This window comes from Exophiala xenobiotica, assembly GCF_000835505.1.
Source record: "Exophiala xenobiotica strain CBS 118157 unplaced genomic scaffold supercont1.1, whole genome shotgun sequence".
In the NCBI taxonomy this organism is placed as follows: domain Eukaryota; kingdom Fungi; phylum Ascomycota; class Eurotiomycetes; order Chaetothyriales; family Herpotrichiellaceae; genus Exophiala; species Exophiala xenobiotica.
Genome location: NW_013562494.1, coordinates 2,788,634 through 2,813,099, shown reverse-complemented (window position 1 = coordinate 2,813,099; position 24,466 = coordinate 2,788,634). Strand labels below are relative to the sequence as shown.

The 24,466-nt window shown below is 51.9% G+C and overlaps 12 protein-coding genes across 13 annotated transcripts; 4 read left to right on the top strand and 8 right to left on the bottom strand.

Annotated features, from left to right (window-relative positions):
- The first annotated feature begins 1,173 nt into the window (after positions 1-1,173).
- PV05_01097 (uncharacterized protein) lies at positions 1,174-2,554 on the top strand. Its single transcript, XM_013466048.1, has 3 exons — positions 1,174-1,343; positions 1,418-1,675; positions 1,739-2,554. Exons 1-3 carry the CDS (start codon positions 1,285-1,287, stop codon positions 2,295-2,297), a joined length of 876 nt encoding a protein of 291 aa, XP_013321502.1. The 5' UTR covers positions 1,174-1,284; the 3' UTR covers positions 2,298-2,554.
- On the bottom strand, positions 2,264-3,533 carry PV05_01096 (uncharacterized protein). Its single transcript, XM_013466047.1, has 2 exons — positions 3,452-3,533; positions 2,264-3,388 (listed from the first exon to the last, which is right to left on the bottom strand). The coding sequence occupies exons 1-2, from the start codon at positions 3,481-3,483 to the stop codon at positions 2,365-2,367; spliced, it is 1,056 nt and encodes a 351-aa protein (XP_013321501.1). The 5' UTR covers positions 3,484-3,533; the 3' UTR covers positions 2,264-2,364.
- Positions 3,534-3,649: 116 nt separating this feature from the next.
- On the top strand, positions 3,650-4,992 carry PV05_01095 (uncharacterized protein). Its single transcript, XM_013466046.1, has one exon. It carries the CDS (start codon positions 3,718-3,720, stop codon positions 4,765-4,767), a length of 1,050 nt encoding a protein of 349 aa, XP_013321500.1. The 5' UTR covers positions 3,650-3,717; the 3' UTR covers positions 4,768-4,992.
- A 764-nt stretch (positions 4,993-5,756) lies between these two features.
- Positions 5,757-7,379, bottom strand: PV05_01094 (uncharacterized protein; the record flags this gene model as incomplete). The annotated part of the gene is made up of 1 exon (XM_013466045.1): positions 5,757-7,379. The coding sequence occupies one exon, from the start codon at positions 7,377-7,379 to the stop codon at positions 5,757-5,759; it is 1,623 nt and encodes a 540-aa protein (XP_013321499.1).
- Positions 7,380-9,270: 1,891 nt separating this feature from the next.
- On the bottom strand, positions 9,271-10,597 carry PV05_01093 (uncharacterized protein; the record flags this gene model as incomplete). The annotated part of the gene is made up of 3 exons (XM_013466044.1): positions 9,271-10,321; positions 10,372-10,434; positions 10,485-10,597. The coding sequence occupies 3 exons, from the start codon at positions 10,595-10,597 to the stop codon at positions 9,271-9,273; spliced, it is 1,227 nt and encodes a 408-aa protein (XP_013321498.1).
- A 76-nt stretch (positions 10,598-10,673) lies between these two features.
- Positions 10,674-12,564, top strand: PV05_01092 (uncharacterized protein; the record flags this gene model as incomplete). Its single annotated transcript, XM_013466043.1, has 2 exons — positions 10,674-11,215; positions 11,317-12,564. The coding sequence occupies 2 exons, from the start codon at positions 10,674-10,676 to the stop codon at positions 12,212-12,214; spliced, it is 1,440 nt and encodes a 479-aa protein (XP_013321497.1). The 3' UTR covers positions 12,215-12,564.
- Positions 12,526-13,505, bottom strand: PV05_01091 (uncharacterized protein). The gene is made up of 2 exons (XM_013466042.1): positions 13,252-13,505; positions 12,526-12,991 (listed from the first exon to the last, which is right to left on the bottom strand). The coding sequence occupies exons 1-2, from the start codon at positions 13,391-13,393 to the stop codon at positions 12,726-12,728; spliced, it is 408 nt and encodes a 135-aa protein (XP_013321496.1). The 5' UTR covers positions 13,394-13,505; the 3' UTR covers positions 12,526-12,725.
- A 140-nt stretch (positions 13,506-13,645) lies between these two features.
- Positions 13,646-16,895, bottom strand: PV05_01090 (uncharacterized protein; the record flags this gene model as incomplete). Its single annotated transcript, XM_013466041.1, has 1 exon — positions 13,646-16,895. The coding sequence occupies one exon, from the start codon at positions 16,893-16,895 to the stop codon at positions 13,905-13,907; it is 2,991 nt and encodes a 996-aa protein (XP_013321495.1). The 3' UTR covers positions 13,646-13,904.
- A 148-nt stretch (positions 16,896-17,043) lies between these two features.
- On the bottom strand, positions 17,044-19,997 carry PV05_01089 (uncharacterized protein; the record flags this gene model as incomplete). Its single annotated transcript, XM_013466040.1, has 2 exons — positions 17,044-19,345; positions 19,392-19,997. 2 exons carry the CDS (start codon positions 19,995-19,997, stop codon positions 17,108-17,110), a joined length of 2,844 nt encoding a protein of 947 aa, XP_013321494.1. The 3' UTR covers positions 17,044-17,107.
- Positions 19,998-20,398: 401 nt separating this feature from the next.
- Positions 20,399-21,895, bottom strand: PV05_01088 (GMP synthase [glutamine-hydrolyzing]; the record flags this gene model as incomplete). Its single annotated transcript, XM_013466039.1, has 1 exon — positions 20,399-21,895. The coding sequence occupies one exon, from the start codon at positions 21,893-21,895 to the stop codon at positions 20,399-20,401; it is 1,497 nt and encodes a 498-aa protein (XP_013321493.1).
- Positions 21,896-22,252: 357 nt separating this feature from the next.
- PV05_01087 (uncharacterized protein) lies at positions 22,253-24,111 on the top strand. Its single transcript, XM_013466038.1, has 3 exons — positions 22,253-22,373; positions 22,423-22,659; positions 22,712-24,111. Exons 1-3 carry the CDS (start codon positions 22,296-22,298, stop codon positions 23,267-23,269), a joined length of 873 nt encoding a protein of 290 aa, XP_013321492.1. The 5' UTR covers positions 22,253-22,295; the 3' UTR covers positions 23,270-24,111.
- On the bottom strand, positions 22,795-24,403 carry PV05_01086. Of its 2 annotated transcripts, XM_013466036.1 has the most exons (3): positions 24,283-24,403; positions 24,116-24,230; positions 22,795-24,066 (listed from the first exon to the last, which is right to left on the bottom strand). In XM_013466036.1, exons 2-3 carry the CDS (start codon positions 24,184-24,186, stop codon positions 23,307-23,309), a joined length of 831 nt encoding a protein of 276 aa, XP_013321490.1. In that variant the 5' UTR covers positions 24,187-24,230; positions 24,283-24,403; the 3' UTR covers positions 22,795-23,306. The 2 variants fall into 2 exon arrangements, with proteins under 2 accessions (XP_013321490.1, XP_013321491.1); XM_013466037.1 differs by having other exon boundaries at positions 24,116-24,403.
- Positions 24,404-24,466: the final 63 nt, after the last annotated feature.

Below are 24,466 nucleotides of genomic sequence, written 5' to 3'. Positions count from 1 at the left end.
TTCTTTCCCATAGGCAGCTTGTTGAGTCAACGTCTCGCATGCACAACCTCCGGTCCAGTCATTCCAGGACCCTTGACACCAGCAGTGCCACATCTTGTTCAATCCTGCTTGGCATGTCTTGGTGACGGCATCGACGCTGCAACCAGGAACCTTCTTGTTGTCACACCTCATCTTGCCCTCGCCGTTCTTGCCGACACGGTCGCTGCATTCGTTAGCAGAGAGGCTTATTGTCAATTAAAGGTTTACTCACCAGTAGCAGGCGTCTTTGCAGACATTTCCTGTGAGTCCTGGACAACCAATGGCGGAGATCTTCATGGCATCTTTGAGAGCACCCTTGACAGCCTCACATACAGCGTAACAGCCATCGTTGGAATCATGGGAGTTGCCGGCCGTGGTTGAGGTGAAGAGAGCAGCAAAAGCCACGAGGACGATAGCGATGAGCCTCATCTTGTGAGACCTGGTGAGAAGTGGATGTTGTTCTGAATTATTGTTGAAGGCACTGTTGACCAGGAAGAGTGTTGAGGTTTGGATCTGCGGAAGCGTGGTCGAGATGTGTGTTTTGGTTCTGGGAGGTGTCACTTGCCAGCTGTGCAATAAATATTGTTACATATCTTCACAGTGCCTCCGATGCGAATGAAAAGAGCATTAGCGGACAGTGAGCGCCGCATGTGGCAGTGAATATTGCTCCTTGTCTTTGTTGCTGCAACCGGCAGAGTTACCGAGCCTGAACGCCATACTATGCTCGGGTACTCTCATTACATTTGCAATTCACCCGCCTTTACCTTCCATTCTGCTAGCCACATAACGTATGCCCCATTGGTACATATTGAATGGGGACAGTGACAGGTAAGCGGGTATCGCATCCAGCCATAGCTGTATCGACTCTTATGTTTCAGGGTTGATTGTGCCCAAACCTGATGTGGACAATGTCAGGGCAGCCGCTCCTTACGTGCTATCTCTAAGACTGTCACTCCAGGTTGTCCAGGCTTCGCATGAGGTGTTTGCATTCTTTGCACGAGAAACCTTCAAGTCTCGAACCGGGCCGAAGAAAAGGGTTCTCAGCCTTGCCTCGTAGCACGTGACTTGTCTGACATCATCTGCTTTGCCGGCAAGGCTGCAAACAGCCTCGCAGCCTAGACTCGCATCATCAGACGCGGACTCGCCATGCTCCGTCACGTCTTTGACTCCGACCACAGACAAACACCAGCATGAGTGCCCTCGAATAGTGTGCGTCGAGATTTACTTCATTCTCCCACTCGGATCTTACGAGCGTCTATCGACATCATGGATCCACGCTGTGAAGAGATGTCCCATCCCAACTACGCCAACTTCGGCCTCAGTCTGTATGTCCTTAAGCCTCCCTTCTCTCTATGCCGGTCAGCACACAAGACTAGCCTTGCTAATATACGGCCTACAGCTTACTCCTCGTGGGCATCGTGGTCTCCTATCTCCCACAACACATTCGCATCATCCGCCTCCGCAGCAGCTACGGCCTGTCACCCTACTTCGTCCTCCTAGGCACGACGAGCGGCACCTGCGCCTTCGCGAATATCCTGGTGCTACCGAGATCCCGCGGCGACATTGCATGCTGCCGGGAGCTCGATTCATTCCCCTGCGTAGCCGGAGTGCTGGGCGTAGCGCAGGTGGGCGTTCAGTGGTGTTGTTTTACTATCATGTAAGCCCGATCTCGAGCTTCACACCGGCTTGGCCCTTATGATGCTGACACTGACCGTGACAGTCTTCTTCTATTCCTCATCTTCTTCCCGCGCACTTCCAATCCTCTCAACGACGACCAAGACGATCCTCCAAAGGATGAGCTCGCACCATCGTACCAAACTGCACTGGGCGTAACCGCCATCTCGGTCCTGCACGCCGTGATTGTCGCCATATTGAGCTTCTGGTTTGTCTATGCTCGGCCACAGCATGCACAAGGCTGGGCCAACTTCCTCGGGATCTTCTCGACCGTTCTTGCATCGATCCAATATTTCCCTCAAATATATACCACGTTTATGCTCAAGAGAGTCGGGAGTCTCAGCATTCCAATGATGTGCATACAAACTCCGGGCAGCTTCGTCTGGGCAGGCAGTCTGGCGTTCAGACTCGGCAGCGAAGGTTGGAGCGCTTGGGGTGTCTATCTGGTGACAGGGTGCTTGCAGGGCATATTGCTCGCGATGGGAAGCTATTTCGAGATCATGCATCACAGGCGCGAGAAGAAAGAGCTGCAGTCGAGAATGGCGCAGGCCACTCGCGACAGGGTTGTGACAGAACAGACGCCTCTCCTCAGGGCTGAAGATTGAAATACATATACAGTCGTTTTCTCAAACACCATCCCATATGTCACGACGTGTCAATTAACAAAGCGTCTCATGTCAAATATGGAATCGGCGTCCTCGAAGGCGATGGCTCCTCAGGTGCATGCCTTTTCCCATCTGCGAGGGCGGTCATCTCCTCCAGCTCCTTATCCGTGGTCCCATCAAGAGCGGGCTGGCCGTTCTCCGATGTATAACGTGCATCGGATAAGCTGATACCATACTTGAAGAAATCAAAATGTTCCAGGGTCTCCAGCATCTCTCCCCACCCGTCGCCAATCTCTCCTTCATGGCCAGGACTTCCAGCCAGCGGAATGCCCTCGGCATGTTCGAGATCGTCTTCTTTATGCTCCCCTGTTCGTCCTGCAAGAACTTCCTCTTCCCTACCTCTGTATACTTCCAACAGTCCTGGGTGCGGACACCAAACGACTCTCATGCCTGCTCTTCTACCGGCCTCGGCTCCAGGTACACTGTCTTCAAATACGAGACACTCACGAGGCTCTATGGGTCTTTCACCATCCCCTTCGCTCATAATCGTCTCGTTGATAGATTGCAGCGCCAGCAGATAGATATCCGGCAATGGCTTGCCTCGTCCTTTCGGTATCCGGTGGTCATCGCCCAATATCTTGTGCCTCTCTGGGAAGATGTCAAACATGTCTTTCATCTTCTTCGTTTTGATCTCATAATTTCTCGAATGCGAGCTCGTGGCCAACGCCAAATGGACTTTACTGCCCGCAGCAGCTGGACTCATGGCGCCATGAGATCGGGTATATGCGTTCTGCAGGCGACGCAGCAAGTTCTCCACGCCAGGTAGCGGTTTGCAATGTCTGAACGCCTCTGCTTGTAGTTCTATCTGCCTCTTCGTAAACTCATCATGTGAAATTGGCAATTGTGCCCATCCGTGAAAGATCTTCCCCGCAGCAGGACCCGGTCGTCCTTGAAGTTGCGCTTTAATGTGCCAGGGGAGTGTCGGACGACCGTTCTCGTGGAGGATCGTATTGGTGACATGGGTGTAGGCGTCTTCGGAGTCTATCAGGAGGCCGTCCATGTCAAATATGCAGGCCCGAATGGGTGGGAAGCTGTAGAAGTCAGTCACGACGTCGCTGGCTGTGGTGGGGGTTCGCAATGCACAGGAAACGTACTCATTCTCAGCATGCTGTGCTAGAGACGCCATTTCGGACCAGAAGAATCCTGTTGAAAGAGAGACGCCTACCTAGGTAGAAGCTGAAAGCTGAGGAGGGGAAGGAAAATGTACTTTTGTTCCTGCAGATCTCGCCGACCAAGGTTTTTCGTGTATCTTGTTCCCAGAACTTCGGAGATCGCCAACATCAACATACGTAGTAATTCCTGTTTCGACCTCGAATGACACCGAGATCTTTTTCTTAACCCGCCGCCCATCACGCACACCATGTCCTTCAAATCCACCGGTCCCAAGACTCGACCAGAACGTGTAAAACCCGCTCAACCAACAGATACCACTCCTCTGCCGCCGTCATGGTCGCAATCCCGCCGCTCCTCCTCCTCGTCCTCCATCGCCTCCTTCCACTCGGCACGATTCCCTCCAGATGAAGAGTCCCGAATGCTCGCCTCCTCACACGACCTCAAATCCCAGGCGAACACACAATTCTCCAACCAAGACTACTCCTCCGCAATCGGCACCTACGACCGCGCGCTGGCCGAATTACCCGGCTATCTCGACTTTGAAATGGCCGTACTACAAAGCAACATCGCGGCCTGCCACCTGAAACTCGAGCAATGGAAAGAAGCCGTCGACAGCTGCGAGAAGGGTCTAGAGGGACTCGAGCGCGAAATGCCCACAAAGCCAAAACAAAAAGCCAAAGCCCGGACAAAGAAGACAAAGACCACCTCGAACAAGGACAAAGACAAAGAGGCCACCAACGGCACTCAGAGACGAACCAGCAGACTCAACTCAGACACCGAGACCGAGTCCGAGTCCTCCTCGCCCGTCGTCTCGCCGAAAAAGGACAAAGGAGATGACGACCAGGAGGACGACACGGTGGTCGAACTCCCCTCCGACGTCGACGAGGCTTCCACACTAGCTGCCCTCCAACTCTCCGATGCACGCAAATCCGACATCCACCGCATCCGGACAAAACTACTCCTCCGGCGTGGTCGAGCGCGATCGTGTCTCGAACCGCAGACCTGGTCCAACCTTTCCGCCGCACTGGAAGACTACACAACCCTCCAAAAGCCCGAGTACTTCAATGCACTGCCCCCTTCGGACCAAAAGACCGTCCGCCAGGCTCTGGTGTCCTTACCGCCCAAAGTCAGCGCGGCTAAGGACAAGGAAGTCGCTGACATGATGGGGAAGCTGAAGGACCTGGGCAATGGCATCCTGAAGCCGTTCGGCCTGAGCACGGAGAATTTCAAGGTCGTGCAAGGTGAGGGTGGCGGGTATAGTCTCAGCTTTGACGGCGGAGGAGGGAAGAAGGCGTGATTCATGATGCGTGATCTCTATGCGAAGTAAGACATGAGTCAACCATTTCTACTGGTAGTCCTGGGTTTTTGGTGATGGACGGTCTTGGATATGTCGATGTCCGAACATGATGATGAACTGATGGGCACAAAAAGCAAAAGTCCTCAACGAGAAAAGAAGTACGAAGTAAGATGGATAGCATGTATGAAAATGCGAATAATCTCTAAGGTACCTATTATGCTGCGGGACTGGCCTACGTGTCGCCTCAGCCTTGAATTCCGAGGAGAACTTGATGCTCTCAATGGAAGTCAGCTGTTCCTGGCAGGAGGGCAGGAGATCAGTCAGTCATCCATTACAGACAATGCGACAATGCCATTAATTGAAGAGACAGTACGATGTAGACGGGAGGCGACGACTTCTCATAGGGACATTTCCACCAAATGTCAGCTAGAATTCGATTATCACGAAAGAAGAGCCAGACAGGAAAGCAAGTCGTTGATATAAGTCTTTCATTGCTCGAAGCTAATGAGTATTGTACATTTTTTTACAGTGCTCATCTGATGCTATGCTAGCTCTACTATCATTGCATCGTCCTCTGCATCGCACTTCTGACTGAAAAATTGAGAAAAGAACACCGGTCTCCCTGACTTCCCAACCAACTCCAATCGCACAAATCTGTCATGCCTTATCCAATATGGCCTGTGTCTCATCATTCCCCATAACCCCAAGCTGATGTCGAGTTTGTATCGGAGCATCTCTGTCCTGCATGATGCTGGAGGCAACGCTGAAATTTTTTTTTGAAAAAAAGCTCTCATTGACTGTTCTGGTGACATGTCGGGGTATCTCAGTCATGTTCGTCGTAACTCATATCCAATGTTTTTGTACCCGGAACTTCTTGAATAGCACTCGTCACTTGTTTCTTCTTGTGTCGGTGAACGTACATGTGCAATTCCAGAGAGAAGCTCGGTCATGGTGTCTTTAGTGTAGGGTCGTTGTGGAATGTTCGACGTCTAGTGGCTAGAGTAATCCTCTTCCTCTTCGTCTCCATCTTCCACGCTCTCTGTCGGCTCAGGTCCAGTTTTCGTGTCTGGTCCAGCAAAGAAGTCCGAGGAGGGGTTGTGGCTGTCGTCATGCGGAGGAAACATCGTCTGAAGATGAGAGTATTGATTCATCGACGGGTCGATAGCGCCATGACCAGCACTGCGTGTCGTGTCCCACTCTTCTTGATCATCGATGCCCGCGCTCTGGTATCCCATTGATGTTCCAACATGCGGCCCACCCGTAGCATGGCCTTGGTAAGACTGTGACGCATAGTTCTCTGCCTCCATGTGCATGCGCCATTGCTCGTCGGGAGTGTGTTCAGAGGATGCCATGCTCCTAGTGTCTCCGGAGGCGAAAGTGGATCTCGGGTAGGTTTGTGGGAATTGGGGTGCCACGTTGATTTCAGACCCAGATCCGTAGCCTCGAAGATAGGAAGTAGGTGCGTAAGTCATGTGGTCGTACATGCCCAGACCATGTTGTTGTTGTGTGGTATGTGGCGGCTGGTAAGGTGGCAACATGCCAGGCGCACCCATCTGGCTGCTGTAGTTGGTTCTCATCATGTTCGATGCGGCGTGACTGAACAATTTTGCAGGATTGTGATGTGCAGGGTGTGCAAGGTGTGCGAAGTTAGTGGGCGCAGGTGACTGCACGGTTGCTGCGGGAGCTGCCAAAGGCTGAGAGTTGGCGTGCAGGACTTGATGCTGACCAGATCGCGTCGCTCTGGTGGTGCTCGGAGCAATTGCAGGGACTATGCGCCGAGTTGTCTGGGTAGAGGAAGCAGGAGTGCTGACTTGGCTGATGTCTTCATCAAGTTCTTCCGAACCGTGTTCGAGTTTCTGTCGCTTTCGCGACTTCTTCTCTTCTTCGAGGACCTCCTTGCCTCGCTTCATGAGCTCCCCCTTTCTCCCATTGAGTCTCTTATTGGAGACGACTCTCTTGTAGCCAGTTACCGGATCATCAACAATTCGGTGGAGGTATGCTGTATCAAGAAGGTGTTTACAGACAGACTTGGAGTTGGCCATGGTCTGCACAATCTTGTCAAATCGCTCCTCGAAAGACCAATTCTGTCTCTTGCCGTGACTCTTGCCGGTCTCACCAATGTAGGCTTCGATCAAGTTCTGTTCCTTGCCGGAGCGATAGACACACGCGTCGAGGACTCTCCAGCAAAGAGATTCGACCATGTGGTTGTCGTGAATTTGATTCTTGAACGCTTCTTTAACATCGCGTTTCTTTCTCTGCTCATCCACGTCTTGTCCTTGATCCTGTTCATCCTCGTCCCGTGGGACAATCTTGAACGCCTTGAACAGAACTCTGACATGCGCCTTTCTGGAATCATTGGTGGCTGGGATGGTGGGATCAGGATGGGGACGGTTGGTGAGTATCACATCGTGGTACTTCTGTGCTGTAAGAGCGTTTGGGAAAATTGTTTGAGAGTCGCAAGTACCGGACGACAGATCTCTCGAGGACGGCAATGTTTCTGGTTTGACATTCATCCATTGTGTGATTCCACGTTGGTCAACTGCAATAGACTTAACGCGGTCACGGATGAGCTTTGCCTGTAGCTCGGCTTGTTGGTGCTGGAGGGCTGCCATGCTGTCGTTTGAGTCTTGAGTGAGTGTAGTTTGGACCGTCGGTGCAAGCAGACCTTTGGTATTGACTCTTAGCGAATGTGTTGAAGACGGTGCAGAATCAGAAGATTTAAATTCGTTCAGCGATAGACTAAGATCGGATTGCGGCAGTTGACCCTGACTAAAGCGGTGAATTCGGTTCAGCCTAAGCTTGTGCATTTCTATATATTAGTGCTTGAGGCAGTGAAAAGCGCATGCGAGGTGAAGGTCCGGCAGCAACCGCCTCGCCGACTGGCCACTGCTGGACACCGCCTTCACCGGCTTGTGCTGGCATGTGAAGGGCAGCACCGGGCAGGCCGGTTGCTGAGACAGTGACAACGTCATTGTAGTGTCCTCGTCACCCGAACAATAGGCACATCGGGGGCATCTGGTTGTGATGAGCCGATGTAGGTCCGGCTTAGGGTGTGGTATTGATTTCAACTTGTAATCATTTCCTCTCAGAGGCAGGGTGCTGTCGAGAGCGACGACATTGCTTCGTCCATAGTGAGGACCCCTAGCAGAGGTGGGCTACTGCCAATCTCTCTTCTCATCAATGAGCTGTGTTATTCCTGCCGTTAAGTCTTAAGAGTCATGAGGACGTTGTGTCCTATCGTGGTGATTTTCAGTTCCGTCTCTTACTACCCGGGGGATTCAAGGGCTGCTTAGCCTGTCCGGACGATTCGAGTCTGATCTTTGGTGATTGATGGAGACAGCCAGTCAGCTTTGGTTACTGTCAATGGCGAAAAGGTGAGTTGCTTACCTTTGACTGGCTCAATTACATGAACCAGCCGGTTGTCCAGATCGCCTCCTGGATTTGAGGTTGAAGTTGTATAAGGGGGGCTCTTCGCACAGTTCGAAGGACCCATTTCTCAAGGCCCCGAGGCTCGCCATTCGAGCCTCGAGGCCTTGACGCTGGTTCTTCGAAGAGTTTAACAAAGGTCGTGCTAGATATGGGTGTATAACTGCTCAAAAGGGACAAAGGTGAATGAATTTGGGCCCGAGGGATAGCTTTGAAAGAAGGGAAGTCTAGTGGCAAGACTGAAGCTCGGCAAGGAGAATTGGACGACTAATCCAGGTCTAGCAGGCATAGAGGTCGCAACAAGAATGCGCGATGATGCCGTGCTATGCCACCCAAGCTTACCGTGGGCACAAATGAGCGAAAGACTGACAGACAACAGAGTCCCGTCTCCCCGGAAGAATGAAAGAGCCAGCACAAGTTAGCAGATGCCAACTGGATCAGCATTACCAGATCAACCCGTCCAAGGTGTCGACGTTACGAGCCCGCTGCAGGCAGAGAAAGGGGACGCAGTCACACATTCAGCGGGGAGAGCAGCCACTGGTGTGATGAAAATGTGCTCAGTACGGCCAGACAACAGACAAGGGGAACATTGTATGGATATTATTCTGGTTCAAAGCAAATGTCGGCTCTAGCATGAAGGAGCAAGGAGGGAGAAGAGAAGGGGCTTGTTGTCTTGCATTCCATGCCGGAGATCAGATGTTGTCGGCTCGCACACCCCAAGGCGCACCATGCACTGATGAATTCTCGATGATCATTGTCTAGCAGAGAAGACTGAACAGGTACAGAGGTGTTGTAACATGGCCGTTCTTCCCACAATGCAACTAATGGACCGACGTTGGGATAAAGCCAGTCAGTCTGGAAATGCCCAGACGCTAAGATCGACTCACTCAGATTCAGCCTCGCCATTGTGGCGCTCCACTTCTGCAAGGCTGTCAGGAGAACTGGTTTCACAGGCCTCGGAGCAGAATACCCCATTAGTTTCTTGATACCACACTTCGAACTGCGGTTTGGCATACATGAGCATGATCACACTGAGAAAGAGCAAAATCCAGTGATCTCTCCGGACAAGGCAAAAATCTAGAGTGTCCAAACTTTTACACTGCTATCTACCACCACATCGACGGATTGCTCTCCCTCAAATCCGACGTTAAAATGCCGCTGACCAGAAGCCGTAGCAAGGACGCTGCCTCCACTATGTACTCCCACTCCTGAGATAGCATCTGCACCACAATTAGCCAATGTACCAATAGCAGGGAAAGCAAATTCTTCACCATCATGAGCCTTGAACTCAAAAGCAGGAGATACCGAACCCTCCTGCTGCGGAGGATCTTTCCACATTCTGACGTAACCATCAAGTCCACCAGCCCATATCTCTTGTCCACCTTGATCATCGCTTGTCACTAAATCGATTCCCAAACGTTGATTGGTCTGTGCCTTTCGACCTTCGAGCCATGCCAGTAACTGCCCAGTCTTGCGGATGTCGTAGATGACGACCCCATTGCTCTTCCGTTCCGCGATGTAGAGGTATCTCCCATCTTGGCTCCAGGTGACCTGTGTTATTCCTCCGCCACCAATGTCTGTATCAGCTGCCGTCCCCTGGACCGAAAACACTCCAACACACTCGGCCTGGCCCATAGCGTTGTACAGTCCAACTTGCCGACCATATGTACCAGCTGCTAGCAGACCGGTGGAATTGTCCATTGCCAATGCCGATACGATACCGCGCATGTTGACAGCTGGACTGTACTCGGTCGTTTTCCGTTTCGGACCAGTCGGCAATGAGGAAATGGGCTCCTGTCCAGGTCGTGAAAGATCGAAAACAGAGATCAATGAGTCCGATCCAGCGATGAAGCGGTCTCCCTGGGGTGTGAAAGTCAGGGAATGTGGATTGATGAAAGCTTCTGTCATGGTGTTGAGCAGCGGATAAGAGGCTCCAAGATGTCCTGACAAGGCAGAATTCAGCCGAATTGGATGGTCTCGTAGTGATGATAGCACCAAAGCAGTGCTAACATCCTCAAGGTTGAAGAAAGGATATGCCGCAATAGCATTGACTGGCTCATTTGCTGGAATTGTGCAATATGGAGGCAGGCTGTGCGGCTGTTTCTCTTCCTCTAACAGATCAGGTGGCCTGGTATAGAGTCAGTCGGTCCCAGTAATGCTGTGAATGCGTCCACTCACACAATCAAGGTGTGAATCGAGTTGTCCGCGGGACTAGCGATCAGGCTCGTCCCATCTGCGGTCCTGGATATGTCAGCGAAATGATGTCGTGAACGATGTCGTCCTGTCCGCACCATTGAAGAGACCTGTAGAAGCTCTCGGCATGAATTCCTTGTGATCCTTCCTCATCCACATTGAATTCATCTCTCGGTTTCACCGTCGCAGCCACGCATTTGGGCCGAAACATCCTAGTTGCCTGTCAAAGCTGAGAATCCAAGCCCTACACATCCTGCATTGTCTCAACAGCTAGACAATCAGTCAAAATGAGTTTCAGACCAATAAAACCATTGCCCAGACGCACTGTGCGCGTTTTTGGCCAGACTCACAATCCCAGCAGAGTTGTGGGTTTCCTTGAGGCCGAGATTGAGGCGAAAGAGCAAGCAAAAGAGCAGGGCCAGGTGAACAAAGAACAAACTGCCTCTCTGTCGTCCTACGCGGACGTAGTGATGCCCGATGGTTCTACTACGGGGGATCAATCAAACGAACAAGCAACTGCATCTCTGTTGTCATGCCCCGACGTAGTGATGCCGGATGCTCGCACTACGGTGGTGCACTTGTCGGATTTTGGAGAAGACAACTCCGCTCGTGAGGCGCGTCTCACTCCAATTTCACCAACACCTTGTTTCCCAAATATTCCAAAACCTCAAGGTCAACTCGCCGAAAACCTCCTACAACAACAACCACTTCCCGAGGTGAATGGAGCAGCAGACATGGCGTTCAGCTTCGGGACTTCGACGTCCAAGCCTACGCTCAATTTGGGCGGCATGAACACCACCGAGCCAGCGAATCCTGGTAACTCGCTATTGTAAGTCTTCGAAATTCTGAAAAGTAAACTTTGACGACGACAACCACGACTACAACCCTCAATGCCCCCTGTACCGGTTCCTTGAAACTAACTCTCGACAGTGGCCAGCCTGCTTCTCAACCCGCGGCAGCCAGCTCCTCCACCAACACCGCAGGCGCATTCTCCCAGCCTCAAATCGATCTCGCCCACATGCGCTCCACCACCAAGTTCGAACAATCGACCCCTGAACTTCAGGCCGAAATGGAAGCGGTCGATAACATGATCTACACCCAGTGTAAACTCGCTCAAGAAGTTTCAGATCTCCTCCCCACTGTCATCGCCGCCGGCGAAATGATCGGCAACGGCGTCGACTTTGTTAGCCAGAAGCTCGAGGAACTCGAAACGGGCCTTGGCAATGATGCAGAAGCCATCGTAGCCGCGCGCGACGGAGACGTGAAACAGACCGAACTCGAAGCCAAAACTGTCTTTCGTGCAGTCGACCGCCTCAAGATGCCACGCCAATACCAAGCCAGCCACACATCGAACGAGAGCTTCGGCCAAGCCAACGCTAATGGCGTTTATGGCGGCGCAGGACTCAGCGGATGGTGGAACAACCCACAAACTCTACGAGGCAGCGTCCGCGGTGGAACTGCGCAGGGCAACACGATCCAACTCCCAGGCGAAGATGCAGAGGAAGTCCAAGGACCCAAGAGTCTCATCGAATTGTTCAGAATGCGCGCCAACGGCATGGAAGAGGAGATGCGTGAGAAACGCCGACTGCTCAGCGAGATCGAAGCGTATGTCAAGGGCTTGGAAGGCAAAGTGGTTAGCAAAGAACGCGAGGTGAACCAGCGACTTGCATACGGCGATCGTGACGGCACTGCCTTGAGCGAGAAAGAACATCAGATGCAGCTCTTGCGCTACGTCTTTGGAGAAGTTCAACGCAACCTGTACGACGTCGCGGACAAGGTCGGCGCTGCCAGAGACCAATTGGCGGAATTAACCCGAGCTGATCCATGAAACGGAGAAGGTCCAGGCTGCCGCTAACTAACGGTCACAACTACGCCTGAAGACACTTGAACCTGTATGAATATGGAGCAATGTTGAGCGAACTACCAGCTGTGACTGGCTTCCTGGATACCCCTGGGCTCTATTGAGAAGAGCGTCTTGGACGAAACATCAGGAAGAGCGCAGCATACCTGAGGCATCAAACCTGGCTTGACCTCAGATCAGGTACGCCCAGGGCTCAGACAAAATCTGTACGAATAATGAGAACCACGAAAGGACAGGAACAGGGAGAGAAGAAAAGAAGCACATAGCTAGGTGCATAGTGACTCATAATGGACCATCTTGGTCTCTTCAGATTGACATTTTTCTATCTTTTGCTTTTTTCAGGGGGCATCAACGCCTCATTGAAACGCCTGGTTGTATGCATCTCACAACTCTCTCTCGACTCTCCATGGGGCGCGAGATGAGGAATGATTACTGTACTCGTACATGTCGTTCAATCTCGTTTGTGTGAACTGTGAACTTAGTTCTTCTTTCCCGCTGCATCTCCCGTGCCACCCGTGGCCCCGTGAGCTTTCCGGGCATCCTTCTTGGCCAGGATGGCTGCCTCCTCGTCTTCGATCTCCTTGTCGATCTGCGCGCCCCGCGACGGCTCGTTGCCGTGCATCTTCGCGGGCAGGGTCGGATCGATCTTGGCCGCCTTGTCCTCGGCGCTCAGCCCGCTCTTGCTGGAGTCGTCGTTCTGTGGGCCCGCGGCCGCGAGGCGGTTGCCGATGCTGCGTTGGTCCTCTGTGCAAGAAGCGAAGCGTTAGCACTAGCACTAGCAGTGGCATGATCCTCGGGGCAACGGAAGGAAGGAAACCAAAGCAAAAGCAAAAGCAAAACATGTTGCCGTCGTCCTTTTTGGGCCCCTCTGGGTCAAGTATGGAGCACTCTTGGGTGTCGTGTCGTGTGCAGGAGATACGGAACGAACGAGCAGCCCACGAAAACAGCACGCTCTGGAAAACCTATGGGGTAAGGTACCTAGGTACTGAGGGTATAATACATACTCGAATCATTCGCTTGATGGCTGTTCTTCTCGCCCTCGTGGAACGGCTGTGCTTGGTTTTCGGCCTTTTGCGAGTCTGGAGGCACTCGCTGGTCACCGGCCTCGTAGACCTGTCTGTTGCCGACGCTGGACTGTCCTGACATCTTGACTTTTGGGGTGATTTGGCAATGTGGTTTGGCTTCGTTTTTCCGTTTGTTTGTTCGCCTTTATTTCAGAAGATTTCAATGGAAGACTGTGTACAAGTGAGAGAGAGAGGGAAGCAGAGACTCGAGAGTGAACACTTTTTGTTGTGTGGCAGCAGACAGAACATGACATCACAAACACTGCTCACGAAACCGCAACGACAGGCTATGAAGTCATCATTGATCCACCGTCTTGCAGTGGAGCGAAAAAGGGGGGGAGTTACATTGTAAGATGATCGTAGATGATCGTGCTACAAGGAGCATCAGGAACAACCAGAAGACGATCAACTGCTTATCCAAGGCTTGAAGTGCTTCCTGTTCCTGGCTAACCCCAATAGTGGAAATCCCACACGTGCCTGTTATCTCGGGAAGCCGAGATTTGGACAGACGATACTCGTACAGTACTTGGTTTGATTCAATCGTGACACGCTGGAAGACAAGTAGTATTCGGTTTTGAGAATCATCACGGTCGTCACTCCATACTTCGTTCATCCCTCTCCATCTCCCTCTTGACCAACCTCACGCATTCATCCATAACATCACTTCCCACCCGCCACGAGCGAAGGACTATACCACGCTGGTTCATAATCTCTTCAGCCCTTGCCCATCTCCGCTTCCAGATCTCCAGCTTCTTGTCGTACGTCCCGCCCACCACACCTCCATCCCCGCCAGCAGCAGGGTCACCGCCTGTGGCACCTGTTGCCCAGCGAGCAGCAGCAGCAGAATATCCCGACAAGCCCCTTCGAGGAGGCAATGGTGGGTTCGGCCTGTTGTCGCTGCTGATGCCTGTCTGGTCGGCGGGTCGCGAGGGTGAAGATGAGCGCATAGCAGGTAGGGCATTATAAGCCGATGAAATCTGTCGCCTGGCGGAGGCAATATATCCTTCCTCGTAGTGCGAGTATTGGCTTGATGCTGTGCTGGTGGAAGTGTTCGTCCGTCGAATGGGCGGCTTGGGAGCTGCCTCAGTAGACGATGCCGTGGGTTGTGGTTGGCTCTGGTTTTGACGAGGGGACGAGAAAGGCGCTCGTGGCAATGGCGCAAGATTGGAACCTTCTGATCCGGCAACACCTCCGCTGCGACGAGGTCTAGGGGGCGGAGGAGGCTTTCTCTTGCTCGGCTCTTGGATCTCGGTATCTGAAGCGGTTAATCTATCGTGGTCTGTCGGAGGCATCGATTGTGTCGAAAAATTCCGTAAACTGGATGGCTTGTTTGGCTTAGCAGGAGCGGCAGGCCTCTTGCTTAGTTGCCGCAGATCATCAGTGTGCGAAGGCTTGTCCTGGCTAGCCGGACTGTCAGCATCGTTGCCAAAGTCGATGAGATCTTCCTCCCGAGGTGGCATGGAATGTGCTTTATGCTGCGGCTTCGGTCTCGGCGGCTGTAGCGGTCTGTTCTCCGGAATATTGCTGCTTTGAGTAGGCCGACCCAGACGATTCCCATTCTCAGACGAGATCATAGAATCTGGGAGTGTGTTCGGAACAGACTGGTCGAAGAACCCCTTCTTTGGAGGTGTCGTAACGTCTCGGATAAAGACACCCAGGATCCGCCGAGGATACTCAAGAACGACATCTGTGTAGACCTCGAGATCTGCTTCTCCACTGTCTCCCACGAGGATGAACTTTCGGTCGGGAAAGTCGGTCATTAGCCGATTGATGGTCCCTCGTTTTCTCTCGGCTGCCGGTTCAAAAATCCCTTGCAACATGCCAGAATACTGCTTCAGATGAATTGAGCCAGCTGGCAATCCAGCGAGCGCAAAATAGCTTCGTAACAGGGGATACAGCTGCCACGGCGAATTGGACACATAATGCAGCTTGACACCCATGTTGGCAAGTTTGGAATACCACTCCTTGACTCCCTTAATAGTCAGATCGCTTAATTCGCGAATGAATGTGTTCTTGAAGATCTCCCTCGCTCCACTAGCAATGGCTGAATGCTTGATGGTATCATCAATATCGCTGATCAGGCTGATGCCTTTACTCTCCGTGATGATGACGTCCTCGGTCGCAGACAACTTGTCCGAAGCCAGAACCCTGACTTGCGTAGGGACGAAATCCAAAGCTGCTCGCAGATTAAAATGCCCTGAATCATCTGTGGTCACGGACTTGGATGCTGACTTCTGATCGTTGAACAAGAACACCGTGATCGGAGTGTGAGCCACAGGCGTGGTCATGAACGGTTTCAACCTGGTCAACAGTAGCTGGTTGGCAGCGGCCAATTGCTCTCGGCTCATACTCGCAGGCTCGTTCCATGACTGGCGTTTCTTTAAGGAATCGTGGCCAGGATCACAATCTTCACTTTCACCAGATGCGAAGGTACTCCTCCGCCCTGGTGAGCCCGACCTGCTACCCGCAGGGCTGTCACTACCAAATTGTCTCTCATCTCCGTTTGCTTGACTGTAGCTTCCGCGCTGTGCAGCCGCAGCCTCCAGCTCACCACGACGGGCGATATTTTCGGCCTCCCTGGCCGCGAGCTCATCTTCGTATCTTGATGGACTGTCTTCGCGCCGGTCTTGGTCGATAGGGGTCTGATGGGATGTTTGGGAAGCGGAAGGACCAGGCAGCGGAGCATAGACACCGCTCAACCTTCGCGCCACAGCCAGAAGAAGGCGATTTTTCCTGCTCAATGGCCCTGATTGTGGAGAATAAATCCATCCTCGCACGTCGACATCCACAATTGCATTGGCGTCTTCGTATCTTTCCCATTCTCTTTTCCAATACTCAGCATCGCCGCTGCTGTGCGGTGCCTCTATCGACTCGTTCGTCCCAGGTGGCGATCTGCCCGCCTCGCTCGGGTCACCCTTTCGTTTTGTATGTTTTCTGGCATAACTCGGAAACAAGAGCAGCTCTTCATCTCCGCTTCTGACGATGTCCACATCAGGGTAATCCCCCGGCATGCCTCCGTCAGTCTCGCTTCCTTGTAACCTTTGTGATATTGACTCTTGGTATACTTGTCTCAACTCGTTCGCCGCCCGAAGATAGCCACGCACCCGATCCCGCCTCGACCCTGGCACCTTTGCGCCGGATTGACCATAACTTGTCATCTGATCGGTTGATCTCGTACCTTGTGAGACTCGAGCACCAGCATGGTGTTTTCCATACAGTGCCCGGAGGATGTGGCTCTTCCTCCGCCGTATAAATGGAACAAGGCCCCTTCCTGCTGCTCTTTTCTCTTGTTTCCTTCGCTGGCTGCGAACAATGGCTTGGTAGATATGGGATTGAGCCTGTAGCTTAAGTCGAGGAATATATTCGTGTCGGAAGCCGAGATATCCCTCGCGTGCCCGTCGATGAGTGTTCGGGAAGAGGTAACGCAGCAGATTAAAGGTATTGCGAGACCGAGTTACGCCTCGGAACGGAGGAGCCACGGTGATGGAGATGAGCAGTTCCAAGCACGATCGAGAACCTTTCAGAACTTTTCGAAAGAAGTAGAGCAGAAAAATGGAGGAGAGCCTGTGACATGCGTTGCACATTGCGTAGTTGGTCCTCGGACGGACCTTCCTCATTGAAATGCCCGTGCCACCCAGCACCATGCATACTACGTCAGTCGGACGTCTACCAAGAAGACATACATAGCCTTGCTGCAACAGCATCGGTCGAGATATTTATTGGTTACCCAGTCATTTTTATATGCAGCTATACAGCACTGCATTGAGACTTCGACTTTTCCATCCCATCTCGCAAGTCAGATAACTGTTGTGTGATACCGCAGCATGGGCCTATCCTGGTCAAATGCCAGATTGAGCTTCTCCACTGTCTTCGGGCCCAACATCTTCCCGAACATATCCATCCTTGCTTCAGGCTTCAGTTGTGCAAGCTTTCTCAAACCCCAGCTTTGCTCATCTTGCATGTTAGCGGGCTCAGACCTCTTCAGCATTCCCAGCACGACTTGAGCTGCCATTGGATTCACCCCTGCCTTGCGCAGGAATAGCTCCCAGAGTGTCTCCTCGTGAATCAATGATAAGCTGTCTGGGTTTGGTTCGTGATATGTCGAGAAAGCATGTTGACGTATCAAGTCCCAAGTCCGACGGTGAACTTCTTTCTCCCCACCCGGTAAAGTGGTGCTTGGTGAGACCCAGACGGGACAAACTCTCATGCCTTCGCGACTCGAGCTTGAGCAGAATCCCGCGAATCCCGCGATGATGGCTTGAGTAGCCTCAGAGGGACTATCTCCAAGGCATGGGATTGTGACCAAGACTGACACATAGTCATAGTCCTTTACCAGCTTCGTGATCTTGCTCTGCACTAACCCCTGGCCTCTTGAGCCGCTCTGGCCCGGTAAGCTCCTCTGGTTCAAGGCTTGGAGGTTGGTGAATATCAGGGCGGCGCGAGCATTGAGGATTATATCAGCCGATTCGAATTCGAGACTTGACTCATTTAGGCTGGGCGCTCGCATATCTCGATAGATCATTGTAAGCCAGTCTCCTCCATGGGTCTCGAGATATGCGATGAGAGATGGATCCTTGCGGAGAATTTCTGAATCAATGACTATAGATCTTGGTCCCTTCAAGATCTCGAGCGGCTGCAGAGGGGTCTTGTTCAAGCTGAAGGTGTTGCTGGGTGGCGTAGCTGGCACCTGGACCGTCTTGTCTGAAGGACGTACACCTTCAACACGGTGGCCCTGCTTGGACTTGGATGGCTCCGACTTGATGCAGTCTGAGTGTTCCGACTGTGTGGTCTGGATGGGATCATCCGGTATCTCCTCCTTCCAAGGCGGTGCAAGCCCTTCTACTTTCTTGAACTTGCTGCCACGAAGGTCCAAAAATGTGCTCAGTGAAGTGGATGCTGAAAAGGGACTGTTACAGGTAACGGGTCTTTTCGTGGTTGCGGATAAGGAGGTTTTCGGGTTGGATAGAGTGATTTTCGATGCGATTAGCTCACTCAGCCGATGTTGACGTGGTGTTGGTGGCCTCTTCGCAGGCGACGTCAACGTTGCCCTGCGTTCCAACGTGACTTTCTTAACCAGTGAGTTCGATGGTGCAGGATCAGACATGAATCTCTTTTCCGGGATCTGGGGCTCTGGGGTCGCTGAAAGGGCATGCGCTAGATCCTTGTCCACTTCCATCTCCTCATCACCGTCTTCATCGGAATCCAGGAGGCGCAGACCAGGCTGCTTCCAAAGCATTTGCGCGCTCTCAGTGATCCCTTTCGGAGGGCTGATATATTCTGCAGCCGGACCCGTGTCCACGATTCGCTCCTCAAGAATAGTCTTCATGGAAGAGAAGCCCGAGGGTAACCAGCTGAGTTCACTTTCCTTAGCCAGGCTTGATGCAACCTGCCAAGATGGTGGTAGATTACCAAAAAGGCTGCCAAGAACTGTGCCCTGCGCTGTCTGAGAAGTAAGTTGAACGAGGAGCGCGTCCATAGCCGGGACAGGGACTTTCAAAGGCTCTCCCAACCTAAGGATCCGTGGCCTTTGCGCAAGGCGTTTCGTATCCTCTGTCGGAGCCTCCACCAACCCCCTGAAGTACTCATCGTATTCTTCCATTAGAATCTCATCGGTCGTACCGTCTGAGAAGTCCTCGTGGGAAGTCTTGAGAAGAGCGTCTGTAAGTAGTGGCGCCCGGGCCTGACCATCGATGTCAATTATAGCAGCATCGGCCTGATCATTTGGTCGGAAGTGCTCGGTTTGTGTCGTCGAGATGGCTTTCGATTTCATTTGGTCTTTCTCACCTTCATCACTGATCTTTTGAACTGATTCTGCTAGTATCTCTTCTTCAATACGTAGGCCATCGACTATTTCTGGAACGGTTTCACCATTGTCCTTCTCTTGCATCTGCCTCTCTACATGGAAGAGCAAGTCGTCCAAATCCATGCGATCTTGCTTCGCAAGTCCAATTCCAGATTCAGGTGAGGGTGGTGGGCTGGATCTCGGTGAGCTCTCCGGAGTCATAATTGGACTCAACGTGCTTTGCTGTGGCTCCTGCATCTTGTCACCGTTGGAAATAGGCATTTGCGGCATGGTTTACCTTGTCCAACCCTAGGCCAGCTGTCAAAGCCTCATCTTTCTCCCCAGACATGCTGTCTTTCAAGATCTGTGATGTGTAAATTAGGGTGTCTCTCGTTGCATGTACCTTCTCCCGACTCAACTGGATTTTGAGCTCCTTCAAGCTGCGACCAGAAATAATGTCATTCCATTCATCTTCAAACTCCTCTCCGGGGTTGCTCTCTTTTGGCGGACAATAGTCCATGAGTGTCTCCAAATCTAGACACCTTACTGCGCTCCGTTGGAAATTCCAAACATCAATCTCATGGTCAGTCGCCAGCAGAGGTTCTTCAAGTTTGAGATTGATCATGCTATGACGCTTCGGCAGTAAGTCGTCCCACGGTATTCCCTGGCATGGATCTCGGATGCTGTCAACAAGAATTTGGCTGGCTTCCCGACTCAGCTGCAATTTCGGCTCCTTCACATCGTGTCTGAATGCCGAAAAATCTGGGTCTGGCAAAAAGCCAACAAGTCCGTCACGTTTGCAATCACCTACAAGGCCACTTAAGCATGCAAGGACGTCCTGCGTAGCATTGTCAATTGCTAGACCGTGAAAACGTGCATAGTCAAGAACAGATGGGGTCGACATTGCAGATTGCGTCCTTGTGAGGCCAACCACAAATGGCGAGAGTGGATGCAGAATGTGAAACCTAGTGAGAGAGGGCACAGTTTGATGGTGACAGTCCAGAAGAGCAATGTGGTAGTGCCAAGGCCAGTATACTCAGATTTCTCAATTCGAAGACTTCCACCTCAGTGCTGCAAGCTTGAAGTGCTTGCGAGGTTATTTGGGTACCAGTCAATCAGTAGTGCTGCTGTCGAACAGAGAGGGAAAATGATGGTTCAGAAAATACTGACTCGAAACTGGAATTCCTTTGCAGGACCATCTCTATCACCGGTGGTATCTTATTCTTCCCAAGCTGCAATCCGATCCCCAGGGCCCCAACGCCAAATTTCTAGACTTCTCCGGACGACCAAATTCAAGTCCGACGCCTATTCCATTTCAATTGTACCAGGGGGTTTGCTGGTAACGTCATAGACGACACGACAAACCCCGTCGACCTCATTGACAATCCTCCTGCTCACTCTCTTGAGAAACTCGCCATCAAATGGAAACCAGTCAGCAGTCATGAAGTCAGTCGTCTCGACTGCACGGAGAGCAATGACCTGAGCATGCACTCTCTTGTCTCCCATGACGCCGACAGCCTTGACAGGAAGCAGTGCGGCAAAAGCCTGGGAGATCTTCCTGTACAGACCAGCAGCGGTGATTTCGTCAATGAAGATCTTGTCAGCATGCCTAGCAATCTTGAGCTGTTCCTCGTTGACTTCTCCAAGGATACGGATCGCCAAACCGGGACCTGGGAAAGGATGTCTCCAAACGAGCTCCTCTGGGATGCCCAGATTGGTTCCCAATGCTCTCACTTCGTCCTTGAACAATTCCCGCAGAGGCTCTATAAGCTTGAGGTGCATGCCCTCCAGGAGTCCGCCGACATTGTGATGCGTCTTGATCGTGGCAGACGGTCCCTTGAATGATATGCTTTCGATCACATCCGGGTACAAAGTGCCCTGCAGCAGCCACTCGATGTCGCCGGCCTTCGGAGAATTTGCGGCAGCCTCTGCGATTGCTTTCGCCTTGTCCTGGAATATCTCGATGAAAGTATTGCCAATGATTTTGCGCTTCGTCTCGGGATCCGAAACACCCTTGAGCTTGCCTAGAAATAGATCGCTTGCATCCACCACCGTGAGGTTAATACCGAGGTGTTGCGTGAGTGTCTCCTTCACGGTCTGGGCCTCGTTGAGCCTCAGCACACCGTTATCAACCAGCACAGCATGGAATCGATCTCCAATAGCCTCTTGCATCAGTTTTGCAGCAACAGTAGAGTCCACACCACCAGATACAGCACCGATGACCTGGCCCTTGGGACCGACTAGTGCTCGGATACGTTCAATCTCCTTGTCTACAAACTTCTCCATGCTCCAGTCTTGCCGTGCGTTGCAAACCTTGACAGCGAAGTTGCTCAAGATCTGAGTACCTCGTGGAGTATGTGTCACCTCTGGGTGAAATTGAATACCAAAGTACGGCTTGTCCGTGCTGGCAATACCTGCGAAGGGAGAGTTGGCTGTGGTCGCAATAGGATGGAAACCATCGGGGAGTTTAGATAGCTTGTCTCCATGGCTCATCCAGACCTCGATATCATCCTCAATGCCCTCAAAGAGGCGGTCAATGTGCTCTTGCTTTCCTGAATGTCTCTCGATCTTAAGGTATGCGTGGCCATATTCTCTCTTTTCGCCTGCTAGGACATTCTTCCCATGATGCCATGCCAGCTCTTGGAGACCATAACATATCCCAAGTATAGGGACGCCCAAATCGAAAGCAGCAGGATCAACGTGCGGTGCGCCGGTCTCGTACACGGAATACGGCCCTCCTGATAAGATGATGCCTTTGGGCCGAAAGTGTAGATCTGCAATCTTTTGTGTACATGGTAGCATCTCAGAATAGACATTCAATTCGCGCAGCCGGCGTGTGATGAGGTGGGAGTATTGAGATCTTGAATCGTCCGTGAGTCATGGCAGCACAACAGGAGGTAGGGATGAGCCTACCCAAAGTCGAGGACGAGGATCGTGTCAAAGGTTTTCGCCGGTACATTGACCGTGTCGCCGATCGTCTCGCCATTAGCAGCCATTGTGACTGGGAGAACAAGTAAATGATCCCAGAGAAAAAGACTGGGAAGTTGGTCGCGTCGAGCGAAGAAAAATATTCTGCGAGGGGTTTGGCTGCGGCGGTTTTCCCCGCATAAAAAAAGTTTCTAGAGGGAAGTGCTTTTGTACATACTCTCGAGCCTGTCGCCTGGATCTCAGTCAACACTTTCGGATCTACTAAACGACCAAAATGAGCAAAAGGAAGGAAATCGGCGACAAGGTCGTCGACAAAGATGCCATGGTGGACGATGACAGCGGTGACGACGACGTAGGCTGGACTGCCCATCTTTACCCGCACCCGTATTGACATGCGCTAGGATTTTGACGTACTCGACGTCGACTTTGAGTGGTTTGATCCCCAACCAGAGGTTGACTTTCATGGGATCAAGACGCTCCTGCAACAGCTGTTTGATGTTGATGCTCAACTGTTCGAATTGTCTGCGTTGACGGACCTCATCTTGTCGCAACCGACACTGGGGTCGACCGTGAAAGTGGATGGCAATGAGACGGATGCATATGCCTTCCTGTCTGTCTTGAACCTGCAACAGCACAAGGTAGGCATTGTCCCCAAGGAAAAGCGTGTGATGTTTGCTGACAGTTCCAAAGGAGCAGCCTTTCATGGGGAAGATCATCCAGTACCTTCAGACGAAATCAAGGTCGAAGCCAGAGCTTGCCCCTCTGGCTGATCTCCTCTCGCAACCTACTATCCCCTCGATCGGCCTCATTCTCACAGAACGTCTGATCAATGTCCCCTCCGAGGTTGTCCCTCCAATGTACAGCATGTTACTGGAAGAGATTCAGTGGGCCATCGATGACAAAGAACCATACAACTTCTCGCACTATCTCATTCTTTCCAAGACCTACACCGAAGTGGCCTCCAAATTAGATGCTGAAGAGAATCGGCCCACGAAGAAGAAGAAGAAGGCTGCAGGCACATCGTTCGAGACCATGTATTTCCACCCTGAGGACGAGGTTCTGCATCGGCACGCCGTCTGTCACGGAGGGTACGATTATTCGACCAAGCAAGACGAGGGACATTCGGATTCGAAAAGAGCATTTCAAGAGCTTGGAATCAAGCCTCAAGGTCATGCCATTTTGATCTCGGCCGACAAGTTCAAGGATGCTGTCCAAGACGTTGCTGAGTACTTGAAGCCTCAAGCGTAAGCTATGCGGACCTATCCAGAACAGGTGTATGGCAACCTCACTCCCATTTGGTCCCTTTGAGCCTCTGCATGAGATACTCGACCTCGACGACCTTGGTCAGGGGAATGACAACTTGGGCATACATCTTCACTACTGCCTCCACGTTGATCTTCTCTTCTCCGCCAACTCCGCCGTTTGTGCCCGCAGAAGGATCTTTGCCATAAGTCTTCGCCTTGAGCCGTAATCGCTCGAGGACTTGTTGCTCCACCTTCTGGTTGGTGATGGCCGCATCAATTCCTCCGCGGTCTTCGGCCTTGATGAGCTTCACAAACCTCTCGGTCTCTTGTTGAAACTTGCTTTCAGCCACAAACTTGCCAAAGTGAATCCGCCGACTCAAAGCTTGCAGACAGGCAACGTCGCATGTGGCAGCGCTCCCATAGTTCTCTTTTGTCTCGCCTCGGTCCTCCCGTCCGAACTCGCGGCAGGCTTCAGGCAACACCTCGTTTATATACTTCTCCTTGATGATCTGGTTGACATTGACGTCGTTGTCATGGAGGATTTTGGGGTATTTGATGGCTTGGAGCATTGGCCGCTGGAGGACTTGTGGGAAGAAAGCATATTCGTCAGGAGCGTCATATCGGCGGATGGTGGAATGAAGACGCTCGGTCTCGGAGAGGAGGTAGTCTAGCAGAGAAATGGCTGGAGGCAGTGCAAGGTTTATGGTAGGTATAGGCAGAGCGGTAGGGTCGTAGATGGTGGCATTGAGGGGAAACTGTACTCGTTCAATGAGGTGAAAGGTGATCGTGTCTTCGAGTCGTCTACAGGAAGGTCAGTGTGTGTATCAATCCCAGGCCCGAGCAGACGGACATTAATTGAAAGCGGATGTTGTCCAAATCTAGAGCTTTTGAGGCATCGGACAGATCCAATGCTGTGTCCATGTCAGGAATGAGGGTTGATTGCTCTGGTGAAAAATTACTTTGCGCTGGAAAATGTAAGCAATAGTGGCATATCAAGAAGAGAGAAGAGAGAGACACAGTAATTCCAAGGCCATTTTATAAGTCCATAGAAGGTCAATATCCCAAGGTGAATCTCCCGTCAGCAAGAAATCGCTATACAAATCTGTGACTTGGTGGTACCTGGAAGTTGATCGACTGGCTCGCTGGAAAGGCTACGTCAGAAAAGCCCTCCTCTAAGAGCTCCTAAAGAAGTCCGTTTATC

Coding starts and splice junctions, on each gene's coding strand:
- PV05_01097 (XM_013466048.1), top strand. CDS start 1,285: ATGGATCCACGCTGTGAAGAGATGTCCCATCCCAACTACGCCAACTTC. Junction 1,344..1,417: donor GCCAACTTCGGCCTCAGTCT/GTATGTCCTTAA, acceptor TACGGCCTACAG/CTTACTCCTCGTGGGCATCG. Junction 1,676..1,738: donor TGGTGTTGTTTTACTATCAT/GTAAGCCCGATC, acceptor TGACCGTGACAG/TCTTCTTCTATTCCTCATCT.
- PV05_01096 (XM_013466047.1), bottom strand. CDS start 3,483: ATGGCGTCTCTAGCACAGCATGCTGAGAATGA. Junction 3,389..3,451: donor GCACAGCATGCTGAGAATGA/GTACGTTTCCTG, acceptor TGACTTCTACAG/CTTCCCACCCATTCGGGCCT.
- PV05_01095 (XM_013466046.1), top strand. CDS start 3,718: ATGTCCTTCAAATCCACCGGTCCCAAGACTCGACCAGAACGTGTAAAA.
- PV05_01091 (XM_013466042.1), bottom strand. CDS start 13,393: ATGTCAGGACAGTCCAGCGTCGGCAACAGACAGGTCTACGAGGCCGGT. Junction 12,992..13,251: donor CCATCAAGCGAATGATTCGA/GTATGTATTATA, acceptor CTTCTTGCACAG/AGGACCAACGCAGCATCGGC.
- PV05_01087 (XM_013466038.1), top strand. CDS start 22,296: ATGAGCAAAAGGAAGGAAATCGGCGACAAGGTCGTCGACAAAGATGCC. Junction 22,374..22,422: donor ATGACAGCGGTGACGACGAC/GTAGGCTGGACT, acceptor GACATGCGCTAG/GATTTTGACGTACTCGACGT. Junction 22,660..22,711: donor TGAACCTGCAACAGCACAAG/GTAGGCATTGTC, acceptor ACAGTTCCAAAG/GAGCAGCCTTTCATGGGGAA.
- PV05_01086 (XM_013466037.1), bottom strand. CDS start 24,186: ATGGACACAGCATTGGATCTGTCCGATGCCTCAAAAGCTCTAGATTTG. Junction 24,067..24,115: donor AACATCCGCTTTCAATTAAT/GTCCGTCTGCTC, acceptor ACCTTCCTGTAG/ACGACTCGAAGACACGATCA.